Here is a 20,019-nt window from a genome sequence, read left to right as displayed (position 1 = left end):
ACAAGACCCACATTCCATCTCAGATGGTGATGTGCCAGTAAAACCTCCTCATCCTGCCAGAGATAGGACACAGCCAGTTGAGCAAACAGTGGTGGAGCTTACGGTGATGTAAGTATCCCCCCAAAATCAGCATTCTAGGGGAGTAGTGGTGGGGGACTGGGCAGGGAGACTTGTGCCAGATTCTAACCCCATTCAGCTCACTCACACGACCTGGCAACCTGGTGGAATTTATGTTGGCAAACAGAATAGTGCAAATAAGCTCTATATTAAAGGCTTATTTTCCCTCTGCTAGGCTTAGGCTGCCTCAGCTAGCAAGAGCTGTGCTGCTGAACTGACTGTGCAGTAGAGACCACCGTATAGCACGCCAAAGGCCATGACAAACCTGCAGCAACAGTACCAATGAAACAATACAGATCATACATCCATAATATGAGCCAACATCCATGAATTTGCTAGAGACACCAACAAACTCAGATCTAGCTTAGTTGAACCTCTCAATCACCAAAACAATTTATAGTGATTTTATCTAATTATTTATTCCTGATCCCCCCCCACCTCAAGCCAGTACATGAAGAGCCACTCTATGTGTTATGAAGTTATTATTGCCCCTGAAAAGAAACCAGACCATTTCTGTAGAGGAGTACCTGCTTGCTGGTGTGAGGAAAGGTTTCAGAAAGCAATCTCTTGGGACTCTATTATAAGGGACAGGCTAACAGATAATGAGTGATGTCTTCCACCTGAGAGTGACCACAAATGCAAAGTCTGCCAGCATACATGACCTTGTTATATTAGCCATCCAAGACTGCAGTGGGCATCACTTGCAAAAGCAGCTCAATGAAAGCATTTCTTAAGGAAGCTGGTGAGAGTTTGGTCAGAAAACTAGCTCTAAAATGCTCTGTTCTCAAGAGTGGATACCAAAGGGGAAATTGGGTGTTTCTAATTAGTTGCAGGTCCCTTTTGGATTCTATCCAGAAGAGCTAATCCCTTATTCAAGGTCAAAGCAGAGCTCAGTTCTGGAAAATAGTAATAGTCTAAAACATATTGACAAGCTGCTTTCCAGAGTTGTTTATCACCCAATTCCATAGACCACAGAGCAAGAAAACGCTCAATAGGAATAGTGGCAATTTAAAAAATATACTTTAACTGAGCACAGTCTGTGCTTGCCTTAATTGTTGGCCACCTGGATTCTGTACAAAGAAGAGCTGCTGATGGTAAAAAGATGGTAAAGCTTCTGGAAAAAATTATTCTGCAGAGTTTCCAAAATTTTAATGGAGTTCAGATCAGAACTCCAGATTTCAACGCCATAGAGTATTTCAGTAAGCAATTTACTATCAAATATCTTTAGGACAGGTTCAGTCAGCTGCCCACCCTCACTATGAAAGAAATATTATAAAGATATCAGGTGGTATCCAAATAACGGATCCCATCAATGCAAGAATCTCTGCTTTGCAACAGAACTCTCTATCCTTCCTGCTTGTGTGTCCGCTCCCCCCATTTATTTATTTATTTATTTATTTATTTATTTCAACAATTTAAATACCACTCAACTGCAATCATCTCTGTGTGGCACACAAGAAATACTATACCAAAAGGGAGAGATAAAAAAAAAAAAAGTTAAAACTATAACATGAGATTCAATTGAAATGCTGCTGGAATAACAATAATAAAAGTACCGTATTTTTCGCTCCATAAGACACACTTTTTTCCTCCTAAAAAAGTAAGGGGAAATGTCTGTGCGTCTTATGGAGCGAATGTGTGGTCGATCGCTGGCTCCCTTTCCGGCCCCACCCCCTTGCCCAGCCCTCCATTGTTGAATGTTCTGCAGATGGAGGCTGTTTGTTTCCCCAGCGACATGTGACCGGCTGATTAGATTATCTGTCTGGAAACTGTAGAAACGGCTCCCTTTCCTTTCCTAAAGAAGCTGCAGAACTGTGAGTTGAACCCCATAAAAACAGGATTTTTTTTCCTTTTGCAAAGTAAGCTCAACAACTTTGAGCTGATTCTCAAAAAGATGGGGCTTTTCCCCTTTGCAAAAGAAGCTGCACAACTTTGAGCTGATCCCTCCAAAAACGGGGATTTCCCCCTTTCCTCCTCTAAAAACTAGGTGCATCTTAAGGTCAGGTGCGTCTTATGGGAGATCTATAAATCTGTTCGAGGGGTTCCCCCAACCCTCCAGAACAGATCTGGCAGGAGGGGTTCTCTTGTTCAATTGTAAAGTCTTGCACTGAGACGTATTGGTTGGATACTACCCACCATCTCCAGTGTTATCATATGTAAATGGAAGAAAACCCTGGGAGCACTACTCCTGAAAAGTATTACGGCTCAGAAGTGGGGAGCATACAACAGTATAGAAGCTCTGTTACGCAGGACACATCATAACCAGGGGTGTAGCTAGCTGCCCTGGGACATGGAGGGGTGGGGGCAGGGTGACCCGCCCATGGGATCGCCTTGGCGATCCACACAAGGGGTGATCCGCGCAGTGACGATCCACCCAGGAGGGATTTTGTCACCCCGCCTCTGGGATGACACCCGGAGCGGACCACCCCCACTGCCCTGCTTCCTATACCCCTGGTAACAACACACCTTTTAATTCATTGTTCAATGTTTCAAATCCAAGCTAGGTTTTTGCTTACCCTTCAAAACGCTGCAATAAATAAGAATTATAAGCCAGCTGAAATCAGTTAAATTTTAAGGCAGCCTATCTGGAAAGAAAGTTTTGGGTTGACATGAATTTGGTGGCTGGAGAGTGACTAGTAACTGTTAATTATTATTTTTTCTAGCTGAAGTAAAGGACTAGTCATGGCATATCCTATTTCTAGCTCACTTCATTTTCCAACTCTTGCTGCATATAGTTTTCTTTGCAGTGCTGTCCCTAGAGGCTTCTATTGGCTGAAGTTCAACTTCAGGATTCTGCTAGAGACATCTGAGAATAGATTTCAAATATTTTCAGTGCACCTAGAGCTTGAGAACAATATGTCAAAAATGCAGAAAAAGCAAATAGTCTTCCAAACATCAAATTTCCAGATTTCTTATTAAATAACATGTATAATGCATATTATTATTACTACTAGTAGTAGTATTTTGGTATATTTCAATGTTAAGACATATTTTGGTTGATGTTGTTCTTCAATATTTTATTAATTTATATATTATTAATACTGTTTTTCTGTGGTTGATATGACCATGATGGTCAAAACAGCAACAATGAACTAAACATATTAAAAAATATGATTTTGCCAAGAGGTGTTCTGTGATTTTCATTAAAGTTGCTAAATTTACATAAGGAAAACAAATGACGTATGGGGAGAAATACTGGGTTACATAAATTGTTAAAATAAATCTTGAAGGCAGCCCTTTACAACACTTATCAGGCAGATTGAATAAGATGGCAACTAAAATTTGTCAGCATGCTTTTGCATATTTCTCCTACTACATACATGTTTGCATGTGATTTTGTATACACACATACTTTTTTGCACAGAAATTTGTAAGTTATTTTCTCCAGTTTATGTATTCATATGCATACTTTAGTATATACATTTTTGTACATGGTACTTGGCTGGAGAGATGCATTGCAAAGTTCAGAGAAGTGTGAATTTTGAAGGATGCCTATGTTTGGCTCATGTATTCTTTGAGAAAGTGGGCCTTTAAATGCACCTGAATCAAATTGCCCTTCCTATCCCTACCTATGGCAACACAGTTTCGCATGAAGGCTGCTTCAAAGGTCTGCACTCTTGAAAAACCCAACCCTTGTAGAGAAGGAACACTTCACCTTCCAGGGATGCAGCAGTTATGGTCCAGCACAGCCCCTTGAGAGATGCCGGGGGGGGGGCTTTTGTCCCTTGCAGTTGGCCATTTGCTTCAGCCTCGGCCTGCCACTGGGGGCAACGGGATTCCCCCAAATTTTAAATTCAAACTGGTCTGTGGTGGACAGGGTGTGGGGCAGTGCTTCTGTGGCAGACCTGAGGAACCAAGGCTTAACTCTGGTCCACCACTGGGGTATTTAAGCTGGCTGCAGCAGCTGCCAGTAGCACAGTCAGGTAGCTGAATACTGGACAGAGAGGAGCAGCGAATAGGAGCCAGAAGCAGAGAACCATGCAAGACAAGTAGAACCCAGCTGGAGTATAGGACCCAGAAGTGGAGAGCAGCATGGATGGAACCAGCGGCAGCAGAGCAAACAGAACAATTTGAAAAGCCCATCTTTTGCAGAGAACCCTCTTGCCCAGTCTACCATCACCCTGTTGTGACTTAGTTCATTATAAACTTGCAACATCTTAAATAATAAAAAGGGTACTTACTTGTGCAATTTGGCAAGGAGCCAGACCATGTTCCATTCGCAGTGCACTGTCTTACAGAAGGTCCAGACAATATATAGCCTTCCATGCAGGAATAAATTACAGAGCTAGAGAATGTTGTGCCATCTATTCGAAACACCTTCCCATTAGCTGTTGTCCCAGGATTACCGCATTGGACAGCTAGAAATTCAAATGTGGGAAATGCAGGAATAAGGTACAAGATGGCAGCAACAACAAACACTGAAGATCTACACCAGGCATCCCCAAACTCGGCCCTCCAGCTGTTTTGGGACTACAACTCCCATCATTCCTAGGTAACAGGACCAGTGGTCAAGGATGATGGGAACTGTAGTCCCCAAACAGCTGGAGGGCCGAGTTTGGGGATGCCTGATTTACACATTGTTCCAAATAATCAAATCAGTCAATGAGCAATTAGAATAAACTGAACATAATTCAGTGTACACCCCCTGGTAATTAATCATCCTAGTCTTGCTTAGATATCCTTTGTTGTACTCTCAAACCTTCATAGGTTTCACTTGAGGAGAAACTGCTACATCTGCATTGATGATTAGTTTTATTTAGAACCTGCTGGCAACATCCCAAAATCTCTTCTGCTGTGAGATTTCACACATCCAACCAGGACTCTGTGACCTCCTTAGCAATTCCACAAGTATTTCACCCGAGGAAGAGCTACCCCTTCACAAAATGCTGACACTTAAGCTTCAGATGAAATGTTGGTGAGAAGTGAGTGTTGGAGCACCTGCTTTGCAGGCCAAAGGTCTCATGTTCGCCCCCCGGCTATCATCGTCAAGTAGGAAACTTAATTCCTGAAGCCCCGGAGAGCTCCTGTTAATAAATGTAGACAACACTGAACTATAGGGGTCAGTGATATGAGATGGTATAAGGCAGATTCTTACATTTCTAAGGGAACCATGCTATAATTATATATTTGTGTAGCATGTTGAGTAAACCAAATATTTGAATTTTTATTACTTTTATCATTGTATCCAATTTTGCCATAGAATGTGTTCTCTGATATTTTGCAGCTCCTGAGAAAAATACTACTCTCAATGGTAATTACTCAACACTGTAGCCTCTGGGCACAACAAAAGGCTATGAAAGATTAGGATGCATTATACCAAAGGATACCTACTTTCCAGTGCTCCTCTCCTGCAAATAATTCTATTTAAATGTAATTAACCCACTCACATTATTCAGTTTTGATCAATGTTATTGGGAAAAGGAAGATCTCTTTCTTTTCTCTTTGCTTTTGTTGATAGAATTATTATATTTTATGACATCACAGTCGTCTTGAAAGTTCAATGCACTACATAAAATTTATGTCATGAAAAAGCAGGTCTCTTCTAATTTGTTTTCTTCATGGCATTTCAGTATTTTCAAATCATTTGAAGTGATCTAAGGTTATTGTCTTTTGTTTCTGCTAATGTTAACCTACAGCCCAGATGTAAATCAATATTGTATAGACAGTTCATTGATGTGATGATGTTATTGTTGCAAACTAAAACCGTTAACACTGACTCTGTTTTTCAACTCAATTTTGCAATCACATTCATGTATAGACAACCCTTTATTACTCTTGTCCTTAAGATTTCCATTGCTTTATGTGCCCATGCAGCAACCTAGAATGACAGAACAGTACTAACTTCTTGTGTTATTATTTCAGATGGCATAAAAAAAATGCATGGTATGAATAAAGTCCCCCCCCCCCCTTCCCAGTTCATATCAGTAGTGTAGATTTTGGCGTATTTCATATAAAATAGCTCAAAAACTCATTTTTTTGAAGATTTTAGTTGCTGAGATTTTCACTTTTTGAAATATGGCAACCCTACATAACATTAGAACTCAGGGATATATCCAGTGAGCGAAATGTTGGAAGGCAAATGAAACTAAACTATGGAATTTGTTCCCTCAAGATGTAATGATGGCTATCAATTTGGGTGGCTTTAAAAGAGGACTAGACAAATTCATGGAGAATAAGGCTATCAAGGACCACTAGAAACTACAGCTTTGTTTTACCGCCACTGCCAGAGGCAGTGTGCTTTTGTACACTAGTTGGGAATCAAAAGTGGATAAAGAGCTGCTGCACTCAGGTCAAGCTTACAGGCCTCCCATAAGCATCTGGTTGACCACTGTAATAATAAGATGCTGGGACTGCATGAAGCATTGGCTTGACCCAGCAGGTTTGTGTTATGTTCATGCAGTGCAATGTTGATATGATGCTGCTCAGATCTGCAAGTCCTGTCCTTCAGCACTTGGTAGGAGTATATACATCAGATTCTGATCCTTCTTGCATTGAAGTGGGTTACTTCAGACAAATTCAGAGCTTGTCAGCTAAAACATAGTCTTCCCAAAGCACCCTGAACCAAACTGATTACAAGGGGGAAGCTGGCAGGAGCTCACGCGAATCTGGCTCAAGATATATCAGCCCAAAGGGATCAGGGTGAAAGTGCTTAAGATGGCCCAAATAGGGCAAGGCCCAAACAGTAAGGCAGGGATAATACCCTGAGTGATAATGAGTGACTATTATTATTAAAAATTTCTATACCACCCTTCATTCAAGGACCACAGGGAGGTTTACAATAGAAAAAAACATAAAAAATACATAACATAGTTACAAAAATCATTACTATCCCCCTCAATGGTTTATAAGGTCATGACTTATTTAATTAATGAAAGGCTTGAAAGAAGTGGAATGTTTTTCATCTGGCACCTAAAGCTATGTAATGAAGGCATCAGATGAGCTTCTTTGGGGACAGCATTCCACAAATTAATTCAAAGTATCTGGGCTTATTTAAAACGAAATGATCACTTAAGCTCTTTGACTTTCAAGCACTGTTGTGCTGAGCACTTCTTTTTACTAATACTGTGTTGTATTATATTCCAATCATCAATGAGATTTACCTTTACATTCCGGCTGCTTTCCTGTCCAACTTCCATTTGCCAGACATGTTCTTTCCACCGATCCATGAAGGGTGTATCCGAGCTCACAAGAGAATTGCACAACACTTTTAATTCTAAAGTTGCTTTGTTCTCTAGAACCGTGACCTGGGATTCCAGGATCACCACAGGATCCCGCATTGTCACCTAGAATTTGCGGTACAAAGATTATTTCAGAGGGAATACACAAAAAAGGTGATGTATTACACTGCTGCTGCTGTTTTCATAGCTGATATGGTAACTGAAACGGATGAAAGAAAAATCAAAGTACATAAGTATCCAAGTGGCATAACAATAGAAGGCAATTTATAATCAATGCAAATATCAAAAGACAGTTCACTTACATCTTACATGGGAGCTACATTCCAGGAATGGTGTGTAAAGCCATAATTATGTATAGTCAAAACTATTACCAGAATTGTTCCCGCACGAGCAATATTACAGTACCTTCCAAAGCCAGTGTGCTGAATGGGCCTTACCCCAACCTTAAGCAAGGCAGACAACTTAAAAGCTTTCTCCCTTTTTGCACCAGGAAAGAGCTTTTAAGCTCTCCCCTTTCTGTGCATTTAATTTGTGCTATTTCAATGGCTGGCCGCCAAGTGCGTAAAGTTGAAATCATGCACGTTAAATGTACATAGGTTGAGAGTCATCTGTATACTGAAACAGTATGCAGAACCCGTACCCATTTAATGTGTTGTGATTTTATTCAGGGATTCTTGACAGCACATAATCGAGTTTGATAGAAATTTCAAGTGATTCATGGCCAATAATTTGAAGGACAGTCACTGTTCATCAATTTGCAATACATTAACATGCATCACTCAAGTAAAGTATGCTATGCAATAGTCTTAAAAGAAAGAGTAAAGTGAAAGTTATCAAGATGCTTCAGTCAGGTGATCCATTAAAAATATAATACAGAAAAGTGGAGAAATGGCTTTCTAAGCTCCAGTGAGATTCTGAGCATGAAGATCTTGCAAACACTCATACAAACCAAGAAAAAAAAATATTCACACATTTGCCAACATTTCCAGTGGTGCAGCAAAGGGTGCACTTCAGAGCTGAAGTCCAGGCTCCACAGTCAAGGTAGTCCCCAAATGACCATCAAGAGAGACAGGTTGCTGGTCATCAAAGGAACAAATGGTTCATTGCTGATCTTTTCACCATGTCAAAGGGATCAACAGTTTCATGACTGCACTTGGTCGGGGTGAGCTCTACATTGTATACCACCTCTTTACAATTACTGCTATTACTGATCTTCCCAAACAACTGAGCAACTGCTCAGAATGTGAATAGGAGAAGGCAGGATTTTCTACCTATATAGTGATGCTGTCCACAGTGAAGCTATAGCAGAAGGAAAACTGGCTCAGTTACAGATCCAAAGGAGGCCTCCGCGTAGTGGTCAGAAGGGTTATTGCCTGCCATGGAATCTCTGAAGTGATAATCAGTCATTTTACACTGCAAAACGTCTTCCTGCTAGTTATTTTTAATGAACAGATTTATGTCTTTTTACAGCTATGTTGTAGATCAATGCGCATAAAGGGAATATTTTGAAAGGACAACATAGGGCTCTTGCTTTTCAGGGACACATATCCTATTATTTTGTTCATAAAACAGAAACTTGAATTTAATGCGCAAAACACTCCCATCAAAATTTAATTATGAATTTGAATTTCAGAAATTTTGATCATGCAGAACATCAATTAAATTTAATATTCCTTGAGTTTGGAAAATTAGTGGATCAAAATTAGAGGATCAAGGCAGCATTTTGGAAGTATTTTTTTAAAAAAATGTTAACAGAAATTACTGTATCTTGCTTTTGTGATATGATTAGTAGGGAAATGGCATGTCCAAATGAGCACATATAAGTCTGTGAAAATATGCTGAGTTCTAGAGGCTACTTTACAAGGTTAGATTCTCAGGAAGACAGGATGAAAGCATTACTGCCTTTGGAGCTTCCTTTCCATTTCAGTATCTGGTGGGATGGTTGCTTGAGTGGCTTTGATGTTTTCTGCACCAAGTCTTTTCTATCCTGGATGCCATCAGATTCCTCCTCCTGACAGTGGGGGGTCTGGGTCCTTTGCCATTGCAGGGGCCCTCCTGACTACACTACATATATGCCATGCTCCACACATTGAGACACACTGCCCCTCTCTGCAGACCATCACAGTTCTCTATAGCAGTCTTTGCCAACCCAGTGCCCTCCAGATAATTTGGACTATCACTCCCAGCCATTTCAGCCAGCATGGCCAATGTCATTGTTGACATTGCTCTATTAAGTATTAGTGGCAACCATCCCCATATGTAAGTGGTTTAAACTTGTCACCATATTAGTCAAAAGCAAATCAAGACATTGATGCAGAAACACTTGATATGGAATTCAACACCATTCTCAGTAATAGAATATAATTATTCATCACCAACTGGTCAACTGCCTTATTTCACTGACCATTTATTCTTCATGTTAAAGATAATTAGAAACTTTCCAGTTCTCCTCTCAGTATTCATTATATTCATATGGTGGAACTTAGCTTTGGCTGCAGCTATATCTTGTGACTGACATTTGGCTTTGATTTTCAATTTCCTGAAAGGCAAACAAGTTCCAGCCAAAACTAATACAAGCATAGAATTGGTTGCAAAAGCACATTCACATACTTCAAAAGTGGTACCTGAGCAATGAGGCATAGATCCACTCCAATGTCCATTCAATTGACATGTCCGAGATGACTGGCCTATTAGTGACCGTCTTCCTGTACAAGAGTACCGAACAGTAGATCCAAATGTGTATTTCTCTCCAGATAGGATCGCATTTGGAGGAATACCAGGATGCCCACAGTCAATCACTATGATGCATAAATATTGGAGATAAAAATTACGTTATAATCACCAATCTATGCAGTTCAATTTGCCTTCACCACCATTACTATGTCTTGCAAGTTTGGGGCCATCATACGGCAAGATCCACGGGGATGAGCAACTCAGGATCTCTGGCTCAGCTACCTGATTCCTGGCCTACCCAGCCTTAGCAGGCATTAAGTCCCTAATGTGTTCAGCTGAGGATACAACAATGTAATAATTTGCACATCCCAGTTCAGCCAGGGCTCAGTCAGCTTTGCCAAACCTGCTGTTAGTCCCCCAAAATGGGCGTTATGGAGGTATGGAAGTGGAAGGCCAGAGAGGAGCACTCAAAAATACTTCTCCTTGGAAAAAAGAGAAGAAAGTTTGCAGAACATTTGTCAGTCACTATGGAACTTATATGCAGACTTCATCATGTGAAAGGCTGGACTGGGTGAATCCCAAACTGGAATTAAGATTGCCGGAGGAAATATCAACAACCTCAGATATGCTGATGACACAACCTTGATGGCAGAAAGTGAGGAGGAAAAAAAGAACCTTTTAATGAGGGTCAAAGAGGACAGCACAAAATGGTCTGAAGCTCAACATCAAAAAAACACACACTAAGATCATGGCCACTGGTCCCATCACCTCCTGGCAAATAGAAGGGGAAGAAATGGAGGCAGGGAGAGATTTTACTTTCTTGGGTTCCATGATCACTGCAAATGGTGACAGCAGTCACGAAATTAAAAGATGCCTGCTTCTTGTGAGAAAAGCAATGGCAAACCTAGACAGCATCTTAAAAAGCAGAGACATCACCTTGCCAACAAAGGTCCGTATAGTTCAAGCTATGGTTTTCCCAGTAGTGATGTATGGAAGTGAGAACTGGACCATAAAGAAGGCTGATTGCTGAAGAATTGATGCTTTTGAATTATGGTGCTGGAGGAGACTCTTGAGAGTCCCATGGACTGCAAGCAGATCAAATCTATCCATTCTTAAGGAAATCAGCCCTGAGTGCTCACTGGAAGGACAGATCGTGAAGCTGAGGCTCCAATACTTTGGCCACCTCATGAGAAGAGAAGACTCCATGGAAAAGACCCTGGTGTTGGGAAAGGTGTGGTTTCGTTTGCAATTTCACATGCAATCTGCTATCAACCTCTGAATGCAACCATGCAGAAAATTTAAAACAGACTTAAAGGAATATATTATAAAGGTAAGAAAGCAGTTTCCTGCATGTCATGCTGATTGATTATTTCTTTTCTTGGCTCTTAAATGCACCTGAATCCAATTCTGCTGGAGACGGAATATTATATATTTTGCAAAAGTGAGCAGGAATGGAAGTAACCTAGCTGTGCGTGGAAGAAATACATTGTAAAACTGGGCAGCGCTGCTTTTTCTTTAGCATTCAAGGGCCTTTGGCAAAGTGCTTATATATACATATTGTAAGTAATGAGTGAGCCCTACAAAACTAATGACAATGCTTAACTGTTTAGGCCAACAGGCACCTATTCAACGAGAACAAAAGAAATAAGAGTACAGATCCCTTACTCCATTGTGTAGAACATTATCCACACTGATAATGGATGCCTTGGAAAAGAAATTGCTTCCTCCATCCGCCCACCCACCTATAGTACTGAAAAGGAGCAAAAAAAGGTTGTCAAGATAAGCTAGGAGACACAATTTTAAAGCAATATTTAATTGAATTTGGCTTTGTGTGTCAGGCTACAAGCTTTTCACAGATTATCAGTAATATACAAGAGAAATTTTGCTGCCAGAAAGTATAAGGGGGGGGGGACTACTGAAAGAGAGGGGCCATTATACGTAGACCACTAACACACTTAAGGAAAATGTAAAACTTTGCCCTGGGGCAAATACATTTTTCTGAATACATTATATATAAATATGTTATATTATAAGAATTTGAATGCTACAGCTTGTAATTTAGTGTATAGTAAAAGCAAAAGTCAGGGACGCGGGTGGCGCTGTGGGTAAAAGCCTCAGCGCCTAGGGCTTGCCGATAGAAAGGTCGGCGGTTCGAATCCCCACGGCGGGGTGCGCTCCCGTTGCTCGGTCCCAGCGCCTGCCAACCTAGCAGTTCGAAAACACCCCCGGGTGCAAGTAGATAAATAGGGACCGCTTTCTAGCGGGAAGGTAAACGGCGTTTCTGTGTGAGGCTCTGGCTCGCCAGAGCAGCGATGTCACGCTGGCCACGTGACCCGGAAGTGTCTGCGGACAGCGCTGGCCCCCGGCCTCTTGAGTGAGATGAGCGCACAACCCTAGAGTCTGTCAAGACTGGCCCGTACGGGCAGGGGTACCTTTACCTTTAAAAGCAAAAGTCACTGAGCTGTTTTGATGTCCCCGCTAACTTCTAGATCTCTATTCTCACTAAATGTGAAAAAAAAAATGTTCAGGGGCTCCCTAGCATTTATAGCATTTAAAGAAAAAAGTGAAAGAAGGTCTAGTGACTAATAAATTGAAATTATAATATTTGAAATAAATTGATGATGACGATACCCTTTTATTTCCATGGGGTTTTTGTTTGTTTGTTTTTGCTAATTACTTGAGGAGGACTCAATAGGTAGCAGTTACAGGAACCATTGGGCTATTGGTCCCAAGGAATGAGCAGCAGGAACCATTGGGCTATTGGTCCCAAGGAATGAGATTTCCCCCAAAATTAAAATTGCTTTTAATATAAAACCTTTTGAGTTACAATAAAACCTACTAACAAAACAGGGCTTTTGTGGTTCGAGGACCTGACCCCCGCGAAGTAAAATGAAGACACAGGGACACGTGATATAAGGTTAACGGGCTAGAAAAGGCCACAACTTTATTGATTACAGCAATGAAAAGGTATTGGCTTAGGCATTGGATCGCGAAACAAGTGGGTTTATTCACCAGGGGTTCATCACCTGTTGATGCTAATCCAACTATAGGCTCACCCCTGATGTCACCGAGGGTCGTGCCATGGCCTCCCGCCAAGCAGGCTTCGGACGGAATACACGACCGCCAGATTCCTTTAGCGGAATACCCCTAGAGATTGAAGGCATAGGCGATGGCCACACCTAGCACTTCGACACACCACAACACATTATTCCAATGCCTAACCTACCCACCAATACCACCAAAAAGTTGTGACGATTGCTACGAGGTAGGCGAAAAAACCAAAAAGCCTAATGCCAAATGGAAAAACTCCTACCAGGCTGCTGGACACGCCCCCCCATGGCACCTGGTTGGACGGCCAGCGGGGGGGGCGTGAGTGCCAGCCAGGTGAGCTGGAGGCAGGGGGCAACGCCCCCTGCTAGGAACGGTGTTCAGGCTCCCGCCCACAACCACTCCCCTCTCTTTCAGGGAGGAGAGTCTTTACATCTCATTCCGGCTTGATATATCATAGACTGCTTCATTAGATTCATGATCTTTGCACCATGGTGCTGGATATGTTGAAGATGGCCCTGACTTTACCCTAAAGTTCTGAACAACTGCTCTGAATTTAAATGGCTAAATTTAGACGGTAAACAGCATTGGAGACAATACTATACCCTGTGGTACAGCACAGTATAATGGCTATGAAGCCAAAACAGTTCCCCAGTGCTCCTCTCTGCATTTGACTCTGTAAGTAGGAATGGACCAATACTCATCTCACAGAGCTGGATCAGGAGAATACCATGACCAATGACATCAAAAGCCACTGAGAATAATAATGTATAATCATATTATTAGTTCCTTGAGGGGAGGGATGGTTTGACCACAGTGGTTCAGACAATGGTAACTTCAAGCTTGGATTACCACAATACTGCCTATATGGGGCTTGTACTTGATGTTGTTGTTGTTTAGTCATTTAGTTGTGTCCGACTCTTCGTGACCCCATGGACCAGAGCATGCCAGGCACTCCTGTCTCCCACTGCCTCCCGCAGTTTGGTCAAAACTCATGCTGGTAGCTTCGAGAACACTCTCCAACCATCTCGTCCTCTGTCGTCCCCTTCTCCTTGTGTCCACAATCTTTCCCAACATCAGGATCTTTTCCAGGGAGTCTTCTCTTCTCATGAGGTGGCTAAAGTATTGGAGCCTCAGCTTCAGGATCTGCCCTTCCAGTGAGCATTCAGGGCTGATTTCCTTAAGAATGGATAGGTTTGATCTTCTTGCAGTTCATGGGACTCTCAAGAGTCTCCTCCAGCACCATAATTCAAAAGTATCAATTCTTTGGTGATCAGCCTTCTTTATGGTCCAGCTCTCACTTCCATACATCACTTCTGGGAAAACCATAGCTTTAACTATACGGACCTTTGTTGGCAAGGTGATGTCTCTGCTTTTTAAGATGCTGCAATTACTGTGGAATGTTGCATCATAATTGCTAGTAGGAAATCCTTTTACAAGTGCCACATAATATTCATTTTGCTTTTGCAAGGAATTGATCCTACCCATCATTATGTAGGGTCCTTCACTGTGTTATTTTTGGCTAAAAACTCTTCTCCTCCCTCCAGTAAAGCCCACCCAATAATGCAATTTTAAAATGTAATATTGGTATGTATAATTGTTTTAAAACTCGTTTCTATTTTTATATTCATAAATTTTATGTCAATATGTTTTCATGCTTAATTCTATTCATATTTTAATGACTATTTTTATATTGTTTTATATAAACCACTTGGAAGTTTCTGTAGACTAAGTGGTAAATCTTGTCAAATAAAATAGAGTAAATAAAATAGATTTGAGCAGCAAATATTGTATTGGACTGTGTAAACAGAGAATGGAAAATATAATCATTTAAGGAATGGATAAGAAAACTATGCAGTAATGTGAAATAAACAAACAACAAATTTCAAGAACACAGACAATAATTAGACACCTTTTATTCAAAACCGATAACCTTTCATGTTCACTGTAAAAGTAAATTGGCTGTGGATATGCTCAGAAATAATGTTTCATACAATGAATTTGCAAAGAAAACAATAATAAGCAAACAAACTTCAGAAAGGTAACTAAGGCTGCAGTCTGCTACTAATAATCTACTATGAATAATGATATTTATTCTAAGATACTTACTAATGCATTCTGGCAAAGGTTTATCCCAGTGACCATTTGGCTGGCAGACTAAAACTGAAGATCCAAATAAAAAATATCCAGGGTTACAATCATAAAAGACAACTGTGCCATAGGTGAAATTCCCATGTTCAATTTTACTTTCTCGTATGGAATTTGCAGGGATTCCCGGATCAGAACAGTTGACCACTAAACAGAAAACGGTAAACATTTCATTTATTTACTTCATAAAATGGATATACTGCTTGATTATAAACAAACAAACAAGATTTCCCCCCCCCCCCAAAAAAAAACCACACCTTATTATGTGTGAATTTTACATTTTTAAAACGTGCAAGTTTCCCACAGGTCTTCAGGTGAAAAATACTATGCAGAGAATAAAATGAATAACAGTGTAAGCAGCAATTTGCACAAAGCTATTCTTTAAATCAGTTTAAAAATAGGCATAGGCATAGGCAGAATGCTGCCCTCACTTTATGGTACAGTGGTGCCTCGCAAGACGAAATTAATCCGTTCCGCGAGTCTCTTCGTCTTGCGGTTTCTTCGTCTTGCGAAGCACGGCTATTAGCGGCTATTAGCAGCTTAGCGGCTATTAACGGCTTAGCGGCTTTAAGAAAAAGGAAACAAACTCGCAAGAACTCGCAAGACTTTTCGTCTTGCAAAGCAAGCCCATAGGGAAATTCGTCTTGCAGAACGACTCAAAAAACGGAAAACCCTTTCGTCTAGCGAGTTTTTCGTCTTGCGAGGCATTCGTCTTGCGGGGCACCACTGTAGCTATTTTTGGTATAGTTTGCCAACTCTCAATCCATGGTTAAAAAAATAATAACCACATACAAAGAATCGCTGCCAGGCATAAACCAGACAGAGGGCCTTCTCAGTAGTGGCGCCCACCCTGTGGAATGCCCTCCCATCAGATGTCAAGAAAATAAGCATCTATCTTATCTTTAAAAGAAATCTGAAGGGAAGTTTTTAATATTTAATGCTGTATTGTTTTTAGCACTCGATTGGGAGCCACCGAGAGTGGCTGGGGAAACTCAGCCAGATGGGTGGGGTATAAATAATAAATAAATTATTATTATTATCATTATTATTATTATTATTATTATTATTATTATTATTATTATTAACATGAAAGATACTCTCTTCATTTCTAGATCACTAGAAGGTTCATGTCCCACAGCTACTTGGGAGCCTGGTTCTATATCAGAACCCGTTCTCACTTCTAGGACAGAGGTTTTCAACTTTTTTGAGTCCATGGCTCAATTGACGAACCACATGCTTTCTGAGGCACCCAGTTATGTCACCCCTTGCCTGTAGAGCTAGCAGCCTCTCACCCTTTTTCGAACACCCTCCTTTGTGGAGTGTGCCCTCAGCATCCTCTCCTCTCCCCTCTCCTTGGGAGTCCTCTGGGCAGCCACTGCTGCCACCCCTAGCCTCTGAGCTGCCACCCCCCACCCCAAAGAGAGGTGCCTCCTCACACTGCCCCACAGAGGCCTGGGACTTGTCTGTACATTCCCAACAGCAAGGGCTGGCAGATGGGCTGGTTGGGCTCCCTCTCCCGCTTGCTTGCTTGCTTGCTTGCTTACTCCATTTCTGCCTCAGCTCCTGTCAACCAGCCCCCCTGACCACCTCCAGAGGCACCATTTGCCTGCGGAGCTTCTTGGGAGGCAGAGACACGAGAGGGCATCAGAGGAGAGAGGGGAGGAAGGAGGGACAGAGGCCAGTGTTGCCCACGACACCCCTGACAGTCATTCAAGGCACCCCAGGGTGCCATGACACACTGGTTGAAAACCACTGCTCTAGAAGGTATGCTTCCATCCACACACTCCCAACAACATAATTGTAACATTCATGTTGTTGCACAACCTCAACTCCTAATAAATAACCAATCAGCACAGGTGGTAGACCCAAATATCCACCTCATATCCAAGGTGGTTCTGAAGATCATCACAAACTCAAGTTGTGGCAGGATTTCCTTCTCCACCTCAGGAAATTATGGTAAAATGTGTATGTCTTGTGGGATGTTATTTGGCTCTAAAACACAGCACTTAATCAGTGAGCTACCTCCAGGGAACTATCTATCAGTTCTTCAGATTGTGGGGTAGGGATATGATATTATTTATAAACTGAAAAGGGGGGGAAATGAGGAAATGAAAATCAAGGAAAATAAATATGTGTGTCAGAAACAACTAGAATGCTATAAAGGAGAAATGGAGCAAAATGGTGGGTTACACCACAGCCTTGAGCATGATTTTCTTTTGGGGGGGTGTAGTTCTATGAGTAATTTTTCTCATTATGAATGCTGCTATGTTTTTTCCTGTCCCTGTGACAGGAACTTACTAGAGGGGATACATTAGTTTAACTTGATATGAAACAACTTGCAAGCTTGCAGTTAGTTGAAAAGTTTACCAGTTTCTACCAGGCAACAGCAAGTCTTGATTAATTTTAATATTAATCAATGTAAATGTCAGTCTTCAAAGTGAGAACACGGCTTTTGTTTTTTTTCCCTTGGGGGAAAAACAACTCCAAAGGATATGGATTTGATGCTCATTATCAACTAGGTTGTCCAAACCTACTTTAAAAATATGGCAAAAAATTTCAAGGCTATCTAAGCATTCCAAAAGCATGTGCAGTCAAATCAGCACACACCTTGTGCCTCTGACCACTTAGGGCAAAAATGTTTATAATATTATATGCTATTGTCCACTGCACCAAAATAAGTAATCATTGCTAGGTAAACCAAAACCCTATGAGTTAGATGAGGTCAAACAAATAAAGCATCTGTAAGATAAACTTTCTGAAGGGCTTGGCATTTCAGCTATAGCTCCCAGCAGAAAAGGTGAAACAAAATCACCCTTCTTTTTGAGATAAAGTAAAATGAATGAAAATACCATTTAAATGGCTTTACATTCTGTGCCGCCTTAAAACTCAGCTACAGGGCCTGTCTGATGGACAAAAATAGGATCTTTTGGGAATTATGTTATATTTGAAGCTGAGAAAAGTATTTTAAACCCTAAAAGGCTTTCTGTCCATCTCAAATCACAGCCCCCCCCCAATGGTGCATAATACAGACACAGACTTGGACATCATCCTTGTGTGCAAAACAAGCCAACATCCCATCCCATTTTTACAACATTTTTTTTCAGCCTTACCTTTGCATATGGGTGGTGGATGACTCCATTGTCTATTTGCCTGACATTGGGCTTTTGTTGGTCCTTGCATAACATAACCAGTGTTACAGGAGAATGTCACAACATCATTGAAGTTGAAACCGTTCCCACTCGTTCTTCCATAAATTGGACTACCAGGATGACCACAGCTAACAGCTAACATCAGAAGCGAGTGAAAGAGAAAGCATATCGTTATCACTTTTCACTGTAACGTATAATGAAGACTTTAAAACAATTACAGAATAGTAGAGTTGGACAGAACCTCAATGGGCGTCTAGTCCAAACCCCACCTTACTGGACCCTGCTTAGTTTTGCAAATGTGCTAGCAGTTTTACTGCTGCACCACCAAGCAGATACAATTATTTTGAATATTTTCTTGCCTCCTTACTTTTGAAATCTTTGGGAAAGTGCAAAGTGTTCTGATCTACAAAAAGCTTTTGCTGGCTTTCAGTGCAATCGTGTAAGTGCCTACTCACTCAGCATTGCTGAGATCCATGGGATTTTTACCCCAGGACAGAAGGTATAGGACTGTACCTTAAGTATCTGTTTTCACTTCACAATGTAGTGCTTAATGGATCTGGCTATACATCTGAACACAATGTTATTATGAAAAGAAAAGAAAAACTATAATGCAATTGCACCTGGTACTTAAATATAGGTAAAAATAATAATCAGAAACTGCTACAGGGATCAGAATTTTTATTTCTGTTTTTATTGACATACTGCGATATACTGCAGAGCTTCCAGATATTTATTATAAGGCAATGAGTGGTGGTTACTATCTCTCCTGGGACATACCCCATTATTTTAACCTTTATTCCAACCCTTTCATGAAAAACCTGCATGGCAGAAAACTCTACTTTGTTCAGTCAAGCAGTCCTTCTGTTGTTGTTGAAGGAAGCCATCTCTGGTGCTGCTGCACATGACCTAGGGCAAGGGTCTGCAACCCGCGGCTCCGGAGCCGCATGTGGCTCTTTTACACCTTTGCCGCGGCTCCGGGGCGGATACTAGCGAGGGGAGGAGGCGCATTGTGCACCCCGACACTCCCCACTGTGGCGGGCGCTGTACTGGCTGTGACCCAGTTCCCCCCCCTTCAGAAACGGGTCCAAGTGGCTCTTTTTGTCTTAAAGGTTGCAGACCCCTGACCTAGGGCTATTTATTGTGAGTTCTGTCCTGGATGTAAACACAGCAATATATTTGTGTCTCATTCTAGAATGTCGATGAAATAATTTCTGCCTGACGGCGAAGGCTTGTTTTTGTAGTACTAAACCATACTTTAACATGACATCCTAACCTGGACAGAACATGGCATTTACTGTTTTTCACACACTTCAGTATCATTCCATGCTGAGGATTTGGAAAATAAAAATAAAAATGTTTCACAGAATTTGTTCCCATTCACTCTTTCCTGCAGTTATTCTCCCTCCACATCTTCTGCTGTCTTCCCATTGCCAACTATAGATTGCAAGCTGTTTTGGGCCAGAGTGTCCTCTCTGCCTTTGCTTATGAAACCCTGTAAAGCACCATGTACATTGATGGCACTGTAATAATAACTATAACCATCACCACCTGCAGAAGTGTAGATTATGTTCCTTAACTTTTGACCAATATAAAAGAAATAGTTCAGCCTATTCTAAGTCTCGTGTGGGGGGGATAACAGGATTAGTTATTTATTGAAGGAAATGTTTTCAAAATAATGCCATTTTCTAAAATAACTGAGATGGGGA

General features: G+C 41.2%; 1 protein-coding gene across 3 annotated transcripts in view; it reads right to left on the bottom strand.

Annotated features, from left to right (window-relative positions):
* CSMD3 (CUB and Sushi multiple domains 3) overlaps nt 1-20,019 on the bottom strand; it is a 601,007-nt gene that overhangs the window by 43,437 nt on the left and 537,551 nt on the right. For all 3 annotated transcript variants that reach the window (XM_028736265.2, XM_028736266.2, XM_028736267.2), the window contains 5 exons: nt 18,275-18,448; nt 15,126-15,311; nt 9,920-10,093; nt 7,218-7,400; nt 4,299-4,475 (listed from right to left, as the gene is read on the bottom strand). In XM_028736265.2, coding sequence (XP_028592098.2) covers nt 4,299-4,475; nt 7,218-7,400; nt 9,920-10,093; nt 15,126-15,311; nt 18,275-18,448 — 894 coding nt within the window. The remainder of the gene's footprint in view (nt 1-4,298; nt 4,476-7,217; nt 7,401-9,919; nt 10,094-15,125; nt 15,312-18,274; nt 18,449-20,019) is intronic.

Source organism: Podarcis muralis, chromosome 8 (genome assembly GCF_964188315.1).
Source record: "Podarcis muralis chromosome 8, rPodMur119.hap1.1, whole genome shotgun sequence".
NCBI lineage: Eukaryota > Metazoa > Chordata > Lepidosauria > Squamata > Lacertidae > Podarcis > Podarcis muralis.
Note: the sequence above shows the minus strand (reverse complement) of the source record. Positions and strands in the feature narration are given on the sequence as shown.